The sequence below is a fragment of the Delphinus delphis genome, chromosome 4, assembly GCF_949987515.2.
Source record: "Delphinus delphis chromosome 4, mDelDel1.2, whole genome shotgun sequence".
NCBI classification, from domain to species: domain Eukaryota; kingdom Metazoa; phylum Chordata; class Mammalia; order Artiodactyla; family Delphinidae; genus Delphinus; species Delphinus delphis.
In genome coordinates this window covers 127,124,459-127,134,260 of record NC_082686.1, presented here as the reverse complement: position 1 = coordinate 127,134,260, position 9,802 = coordinate 127,124,459, and the positions used below count along the sequence as shown (strand labels likewise).

General features: G+C 38.7%; 1 protein-coding gene across 1 annotated transcript in view; it reads right to left on the bottom strand.

Annotated features, from left to right (window-relative positions):
- Positions 1–7,408: 7,408 nt before the first annotated feature.
- MED12L (mediator complex subunit 12L) overlaps positions 7,409–9,802 on the bottom strand; it is a 308,809-nt gene continuing 306,415 nt past the window's right edge. Inside the window, exon 42 of the mRNA XM_060011436.1 lies at positions 7,409–7,757. Coding sequence (XP_059867419.1) covers positions 7,530–7,757 — 228 coding nt within the window. The 3' untranslated portion in view covers positions 7,409–7,529. The remainder of the gene's footprint in view (positions 7,758–9,802) is intronic.

Below are 9,802 nucleotides of genomic sequence, written 5' to 3'. Positions count from 1 at the left end.
ACACGTGCTCCGGAGGGCACACTCAGAGGGGACCAGCAGCTGGTGCATTTCAGAGTATTTAGTATGCATTCATTTGCAAGTTAACTAGCAACTTCAACTGAGCCTTTTTTGATCTGCACATGGTATTTAGTGGGGGAAAAAAAAAAATTAAAAGTATCTGGCCTGTTACCACAAATCTCCCAAGAACGTCTTCCCCAACCTCCTTCCATAAATACTACTTCTCTTTTCTCTTCAAAAAAGAAAAAAAAAAATTCCAGATTCATGCAAAGGAAGGCAACCTGGCTTGATAAAGTTCTATGGACCGAATTTCTTCCATTTGCAAAGGAGAATAAGATTTTCTGGCTAATTCTGAATTCCAGAGGCATCCTGAAAAATTTCTCAATTTCTCTGACTGGAACATATGAATTCCTTGAGGAAGATTATATGACAATTCTACCCCACCTTTGACTAAAAGTTAATGCAATTATTTAAGTAACTACTGCTGCTAATTATGCAAATTTTTTAAAGTATATGTTCAATATAATATGATACTGACACAAGGATCAGTCAATTTAAAAAGCCAACTTTCTAAAGCTTTCTGTTAGCATGTTTTCCAGGTCACCCAACTAGGGCACCCTAAGTTTACGATGAAAAGGTATGACAGAGCAGGATGGTGTAAACATTATTTTCTTAAAAGCTGGAAGCAGCTTTAAAGAAAAAATCGTGGCCTGCTAACATAGTTGAGTCAATTTAATCATAACAACTCATGAGCTTTAAAAGTATTTTTCAAGTCAAGAACCATAATTTAGACCAAAGCTAAAGCTAGAGATGTCAAATATAATTCTCCAGCAAGGGCACCCATTCTCTTTCCAGATGCTCTTCCTTCACAGAAGATAAGTGACTTAAGTAAGCAAATGACAACTCCAGATTTAATTTGGAAGCACGAGCTTTTCTTACACTTCCTTTTTCTTCACAGAAAAGTTCTGTTTTCTTGATGACCCTTTCTGAAAAAGCACTAGCTTCTGTTCTAAGTTAGTTTTGTCACTTAGGATCACACTTTTCATAGCAGTGACCAACCTGCCTATAGGGGTGTTGATGACCACGGTCTCACAAGGCCCAGCTGCTGTTGTCAACAAGGAAACAGACTGACAAGGGACTAGTCAAAAACAGTGAATCAACTGCAAATGGCTTTCGAGGTCCCCTGCATTCAACCTCCTCCTCCAAAGCTTCCCAAACTTCTCATATTTCTCTTGACCTCTGTTACGTGTTAAATTATGTCCCCCCCTCAAAAAAAAAAAAAAGATATGTTGGTGTCCTAACCGTCAGTACCTCAGAAAGTGACTTTATTTGGAGATAGTCTTTACAGAGATAGTCAACTTAAAGTGAGGTCACTAGGGTGAGACCTGATGACTGGTGTGCTCATAAAAAAAGGGAAATTTGGACACAAACACATATACAGGGAGAATGTCAGGAGAGGATGATAGGAAAGATCCGGTGGTGTGTCTACGAGCTGAGGAGTGCCAGAGATTGCCAGTAAACCACCAGAAGCTAGGGGAGAGGTATGGCTCAGGGCTCTCAGAAGAAAGCAGCCCTGCCGACACCCAGATCTTGGACTTCCAGCCTCCACAACTGTGAGACCATACATTTCTGATTGTTTAAGCCACACACTTTGTGGGACCTCGTTACGGCAGCCCTGGCAAACAAATACAACCTCACTAATGCTTCTACTACTTTCCATCTGACAGCTTCCGATGATTCTAAGCCATCTGGTGGCAGGAAGCAAGCCTGGCATGTCATCGCTGTGCTCCATGACCTTGGGCAGAGGGCCAGCCTCCACTGTACATACTGAGTAAGCACTTGTCAACTTGTGGATGTCGCCAGACAGCAGGAGGGCAAGTCATGAGGAAGGTGGTGGCTGTGTTAGCACCATCCCTCCTCCCTTGAGACTTCAAGAAGGGCAGCTGTGAATGAATCAGAGCTGGCATCTCTTCAACAGCTGGCTCACCACTCCAGTCTCCAGCAAAGAAACAAACAGAGAAGGAAGAACACTGGCCAGTAACAAAAGCTGGATCTGCTGGAGATGTTTATAATAAATATATTTATAACATCTATAATAAATCTTAGAACTAATAAGAAAAGGAACAGTACCTAATGATAAAAAGAAATATAATACTTTTGTTAATATTGCTGAGGCTCTGTGGTATTGCTCTTCTGAAGATATACAATTAGAACTTTTTTCTTATACTTCTATTTTCTTTTATTGTGAGAAGACAGAAAAAAAAAAGAGCAACAGAATACATATCAAAATATCCCCAGCAGCACTATTTTTGCAACTGGAAACAATCTAAATGTTCAACAGTAGGTGGTGTGGTTAAACAAGTAATAGCAGAGCAAAAGACAATGGACTGACTTCACAGCTGTTCAAAATTACAAACATGTGGACTAAAAGGATATATAAATAAGTATGCTGTAATAAAAGTATGCACAAAAAAGAAGAATTATGATAATACAAAAATCCAAGATCACTGACCATCCCTATAACTTCTAATTCTGAAATTACCTGAAATCTATCACTCTAAGTGATAAATTAGCCCATCTTAAGACTTACGACATACAACATGCCTGCCTTTGTACAAATAGCTGCTGCCTAGATTATAATATATTGCTCTAATACAATCCTACCTTAAGAAACAGGAAACATCTCGAATAAACAACCTAACCTTGCACCTAAAGCAATTAGAGAAAGAAGAACAAAAAACCCCCAAAGTTAGCAGAAGGAAAGAAATCATAAAAATCAGATCAGAAATAAATGAAAAAGAAATGAAGGAAACGATAGCAAAGATCAATAAAACTAAAAGCTGGTTCTTTGAGAAGATAAACAAAATTGATAAACCATTAGCCAGACTCATCAAGAAAAAAAGGGAGAAGACTCAAATTAATAGAATTAGAAATGAAAAAGGAGAAGTAACAACTGACACTGCAGAAATACAAAGGATCATGAGAGATTACTACGAGCAACTCTATGCCAATAAAATGGACAACCTGGAAGAAATGGACAAATTCTTAGAAATGCACAACGTGCCAAGACTGAATCAGGAAGAAACAGAAAATATGAACAGACCAATCACAAGCACTGAAATTGAAACTGTGATTAAAAGTTTTCCAACAAACAAAAGCCCAGGACCAGATGGCTTCACAGGCGAATTCTACCAAACATTTAGAGAAGAGCTAACACCTATCCTTCTCAAACTCTTCCAAAATACAGCAGAGGGAGGAACACTCCCAAACTCATTCTATGAGGCCACCATCACCCTGATACCAAAAAAAGACAAGGATGTCACAAAGAAAGAAAACTACAGGCCAATATCACTGATGAACATAGATGCAAAAATCCTCAACAAAATACTAGCAGACAGAATCCAACAGCACATTAAAAGGATCATACACCATGATCAAGTGGGGTTTATTCCAGGAATGCAAGGATTCTTCAATATACGCAAATCAGTCATTGTGATAAACCATATTAACAAAGTGAAGGAGAAAAACCATATGATCATCTCAATAGATGCAGAGAAAGCTTTCGACAAAATTCAACACCCATTTATGATACAAACTCTGCAGAAAGTAGGCATAGAGGGAAGTTTCCTCAACATAATAAAGGCCATATATGACAAACCCACAGCCAACATCGTCCTCAATGGTAAAAAGCTGAAAGCATTTCCACTAAGATCAGGAACAAGACAAGGTTGCCCACTCTCACCAGTCTTATTCAACATAATTTTGGGAGTTTTAGTCACAGCAATCAGAGAAGAAAATAAAATAAAAGGAATCCAAATCGGAAAAGAAGAACTAAAGCTGTCACTCTCTGCAGATGACATGATACTATACATAGAGAATCCTAAAGGTGCTACCAGAAAACTACCAGAGCTAATCAATGAATTTGGTAAAGTAGCAGGATACAAAATTAATGCACAGAAATCTCTGGCATTCCTATTCACTAATGATGAAAAACTGAAAGTGAAATCAAGAAAACACTCCCATTTACCACTGCAACAAAAAGAATAAAATATCTAGCAATAAACCTACCTAAGGAGACAAAAGACCTGTATGCAGAAAATTATAAGACACTGATGAAAGAAATTAAAGAAGATACAAATAGATGGAGAGATATACCATGTTCTTGGATTGGAAGAATCAACATTGTGAAAATGACTCTATTACCCAAAGCAACCTACAGATTCAATGCAATCCCTATCAAACTACCACTGGCATTTTTCACAGAAATAGAACAAAAAATTTCACAATTTGTACGGAAACACAAAACACCCCGAATAGCCAAAGCAATCTTGAGAATGAAAAATGGACCTGGAGGAATCAGGCTCCCTGACTTCAGACTATACTACAAAGCTACAGTAATCAAGACAGTATGGTACTAGCACAAAAACAGAAAGATAGATCAATGGACAGGATAGAAAGCCAAGAGATAAACCCACGCACATATGGTCACCTTATCTTTGATAAAGGAGGCAGGAATGTACAGTGGAGAAAGGACAGCCTATTCAATAAGTGGTGCTGGGAAAACTGGACAGGTGCATGTCAAAGTATGAGATTAGATCACTCCCTAACACCATACAGAAAAATAAGCTCAAAATGGATTAAAGACCTAAATGTAAGGCCAGAAACTATCAAACTCTTAGAGGAAAACATAGGCAGAACACTCTATGACATAAATCACAGCAAGATCCTTTTTAACCCACCTCCTAGAGAAATGGAAATAAAAACAAAAATAAACAAATGGGACCTAATGAAACTTCAAAGCTTTTGTACAGCAAAGGAAACCATAAACAAGACCAGAAGACAACCCTCAGGACGGGAGAAGATATTTGCAAATGAAGCAACTGACAAAGGATTAATCTCCAAAATTTATAAGCAGCTCATGCAGCTTAATAACAAAGAAACAAACAACCCAATCCAAAAATGGGCAGAAGACCTAAACGGACATTTCTCCAAAGAAGATATACAGACTGCCAACAAACTCATGAAAGAATGCTCAACATCACTAATCATTAGAGAAATACAAATTAAAACTACAATGAGATATCATCTCACACCAGTCAGAATGGCCATCATCAAAAAATCTAGAAACAATAAATGCTGGAGAGGGTGTGGAGAAAAGGGAACCCTCTTGCACTGTTGGTGGGAATGTAAATTGATACAGCCACTGTGGAGAACAGTATGGAGGTTCCTTAAAAAACTACAAATTGAACTACCATATGACCCAGCAATCCCACTACTGGGCATATACCCTGAGAAAACCATAATTCAAAAAGAGTCATGTACCAAAATGTTAATTGCAGCTCTATTTACAATAGCCCGGAGATGGAAACAACCTAAGTGTCCATCATCGGATGAATGGATAATGAAGATGTGGCACATATATACAATGGAATATTACTCAGCCATAAAAAGAAACGAAATTGAGCTATTTGTAATGAGGTGGACAGACCTAGAGTCTGTCATACAGAGTGAAGTAAGTCAGAAAGAGAGAGACAAATACCGTATGCTAACACATATATTTGGAATTTAAGAAAAAAAAAATGTCATGGAGAACCTAGGGGTAAGACAGGAATAAAGACACAGACCTACTAGAGAATGGACTTGAGGATATGGGGAGGGGGAAGGGTAAGCTGTGACGAAGCTAGAGAGATGCATGGACATATATACACTACCAAACGTAAGGTAGATAGCTAGTGGGAAGCAGCCACATAGCACAGGGAGATCAGCTCGGTGCTTTGTGACCGCCTGGAGGGGAGGGATAAGGAGGGTGGGAGGGAGGGAGACGGAAGAGGTAAGAGATATGGGAACATATGTATATATATAACTGATTCATTTTGTTGTAAAGCAGAAACTAACACACCATTGTAAAGCAATTATACTCCAATAAAGATGTTAAAAAATTTGTTAAATATATATATATTGCTCTAAATATCAAAATGAGACACTATGCTTCTCAAGGCAGCTTTTTAAAAATTTCTGCTTAAAAGAAATTAAAAAGGCATAAAAAGCCTAGTGTGCATTTTACTATCCATGACGATTACCGTGGATGAAGGTCTTTGTTTCTCTGGAACTACTTTCCTATGAATACACTGGGAAACAATCGTGAGCCTGACCTCACTGACCCACTCAGCCCCTGGGATGGAAGTGTCTTAAGCCAGTGAGGGAAATACAACCTAGTGCATTAAAACATGTCAATACTGTCTTAGAAGTCAAAACTGAATGTGCGATATATGCTCGCTACACACCAAAAATTATGAAATATTTACGACACTATTAGGAGAGTAGCAAGGTACTAAATTCTGCTGTATGAGACATGCTTAATTCCAGTGGAGCACGGGGACAGGGTCTCCCCTCAGTTCTGCATAAGCTGATCCTCTGCTTCCAATCATAACGAAGAAGCCTGAAGGCGACTTCTACCCTACTCCTGTAAATTTAACTTCGTGACGGAATCAAATGTTTATTTTTTTATCCTACCCAAAATAACGATTACATTTCATGATAAGGAAGAATTTCCTTAAAAATGAAGATCAAAATGGCCAAGGCAGAGGCTTATAAAATATCCTCAAGGTGTCCTATTCCAGTCCTTTTTGGGCATTCTCAGCCCTTTACCACCTAACTCTACTCTATCCCTGCTATAGCCCGGGCCATACTGTTCCTTCTTTACTAGCAAACTGAAAAACCATCTATCTTTCAAATCCTGTCCTGGAAAGAGTCTACGTCAGTATTTTCCAAAGCGTGAGACACATGCAGTAACACGGCTCGTCTTAGGGGTGGTACTCACTCAACTCATGTTGCTGAGCTCCCTGCAGAGTCGGTATTTATTTTTACAGATATTTCCAATGCGTGACAAGGGATGTGACCACTACCGCTGAGAGTGGTGATCAAATGCTTCTTTTTAGAAAACATTTGTTTAAGGAAATAGGAAAAGAGGCAATTTAAAGACAAGTAGCAGGTAAGTAATAAAGAAGGGATATGGCACTAGCAGAAGTAAGAAGTACTGAGGCTTGGACCACGTTGACTGGTGCTATGCATATAACATTTCGAAATTTGACTTACAAAGCTACAGAAGCAAATGATAAGATTACATGAAAATTTCATGAAATTATATGAAATGAATTACCTGAAAATTCTTGCAGCAAATGCTAACTGGCTAGACTCAGAGTTTCTTTTACATCAGTAAAGTAATATGTTAGAAAGTACTCTCATGCTCCTTTGGGATTATAGTGAAAACTCAAAGCCAAGTTAAGATAATCTTCTAAACATATCCATACTAAGTTATCATTCTAACACTGTTTAGAATAAAACTTGGTTTCTCAATATAAATATTTCGTCCACGGAACGGAAAAGTCCGAAGAAATTTAAAGAGGAAAAATTACATAACCTACTGAACCCCAAATATTTATTTATACCTTCTAGGAAAACAAATATACTGACTACAATGGTAACACAACCCTACTCTGATGAAGTGCTGGGGAGAAACGGCTAGGGTATATTTAGGCTTTTTCAGTTCTTAACAATCTCACAGGACATGAAAAATGCAATCTGCCTTTAAAGAACACCACCAAAAAAAAAAAAAAAAAAAAAAAAAAAGGGAAAAAGGAAGAAGAAACCCACATGTTTGGTTTCAGAACACCAAGCCTTACCAGAGGCTGCTGGGGCTGCATGGTTTGGAGACCGAGGGTCTGACCCTGGGGCTGCGAGGACTGCTGAGGCTGCTGCATCTGGAAAGAAAGAAAAAGAATTATACATGTGAAAATAGGAGGTTGACGTCCGCCATTCCAGTTCCCTCCCCCCATATGCCTTTGATCTAATTAGTCTGCTCCAACAAGGATGACGCACACCTGCCTCCTCCGTCTTTGTCTTCCCAAATATATCGTTCCTCCTTCAAGGGCAAGACCTAAATCTCCTCTGTGTGCTTCCAGACTACTGCAACCCCAGGGATCTCTTCTTTGCTAGTCACAGTGTTCACAGTCTAAACCACCCTACACTGTCCAGGGACATGCTTTGTACTCACTGTCTTAATTCATTTCATGCCATTTGCCCTTCCACATATTTCATTCCACCTTACGCTCTCAAGTGAGACAAGGACTGCTCGCTAGTTATCTTTTCGTTCCCTATGGTACCCAGAGGAACTCTTGAATTTAGATTTTTTTTTTTAAAGGAAGATGTAGATGTGAGAAGTTCTGGCCTAAATTACCAGCATAAAATCATAAATTGTGTCCGTGAACGCTGGCTCAAATACATGGCTCTTGGAAAACACTTGCAAGTCACAAAAGAAACACAGACTAGACGTCCACCAGGGGGAACATCACAGAGGAGAGGAAAATATTAAGAGGTGGTTTGTCTCAATGACCTTTAAAGTCTCCTCCACCCTAACGCTTCATCTCGAGGATGACAGCACCAGACTTCTTTTCAGCCTCTGCATTTTTCCAACTTGGTTTGCATACTGTCCCTCAAATTCTTTGTCTTCTTTAGGGCAAGGTAAGCAATAGTTATTGCCAGAAGGCATTTTTCATTAAGTGACAAGGGTCATGGATTTGGAGTCCTGGCTGAGGTGTGGGCAGGCCACTCCCAACATGGACCAGAAACACAGCGACTGCAATAGGAAGCCAATTCTCCATTGGGCTCTCTGTGAACCCTTTCAGGAAAAGTCACCCCAACTTTGTAATTATTAATCTGTTCCTTGATGGAGGTAGTCAGTCACCAAAAAAGGAATAAGTATAATTCGGATGCAGAAGCAAATCATTTTTCCTTATCTCCCAGGAATGTGTTGATAATGCAAAAATTATCAGAAGGACACACCATGTTAATTGGGATAAAAAGTACACATTAACCAATAAGGAAGGTTTTCAAAATTTGTAGCTTGAAAACAATGCTAGTGTAAGAAAGGAAGTGGTAAATAAAAAAATAATGTAATAACTTTCCTCGGTGATCTGGAAATGAGAAATTTTAAAACAGAGAGAAATATAAATATCAGTCCTAAAAAGTTCTGAAACATATACTTAGCACTTGGGAAAAAAATTATTTTAAGAAAATATCACTATGAGTATTAACAGTCATAATAATGGTAATATTACCAAATGGCTGCTTCACTTGCATTTTCATATTTAATTTTCACTACACATTTAAGAGGTGGGCACTATAATTAGTTCCATCTTATTCATGACAAAATTAAGGACTAGAGGGTTTTTGACCACACTGGAGATTTTATATATGCAATGTGTGGGATTGGCCATCTATAGGCCACACTCCCTCCCAAACCAATTACCATATGTTGTTTAATTTTGTGATACAGTTCTTTCCACATTTTAACAGGCAAAAACTGGGATGCAATTCATGGCATCTTATAACTGTGAAGCCCAGTTTTGTTGAAGATTTATGGTGGCTTTGGTCTGTCGAAGTGTTGGCACTGCCAACCAGAATTTTTTGGGTCACACTGAATTCAGACCTCAAACCCACTTGAGCTAACGGTTCAAATATTTTCTTCCCACCACCAGTGTCAAGGTTGAGACATGCAAGTTCCTTTGCTGTCCCTTTCTGCATGACAGGTTTATTTCTCATTGACCTCATACAAAGACTATGGCCCTTGGGTACCCCAGTTCTACTAGAGTTCCCATTCTCAGTGCTGCTTTCTTTTCCTTTCTTAGAAATACACAAAAGGACAGTGCATCTCAAGTTGGACTGTTGATGAGATTAGAGTCCACTGTACAGACTCATCAGGCAGTTTCCAACCCAACAACACAGGATAAGCTTGCTAATAATAAAG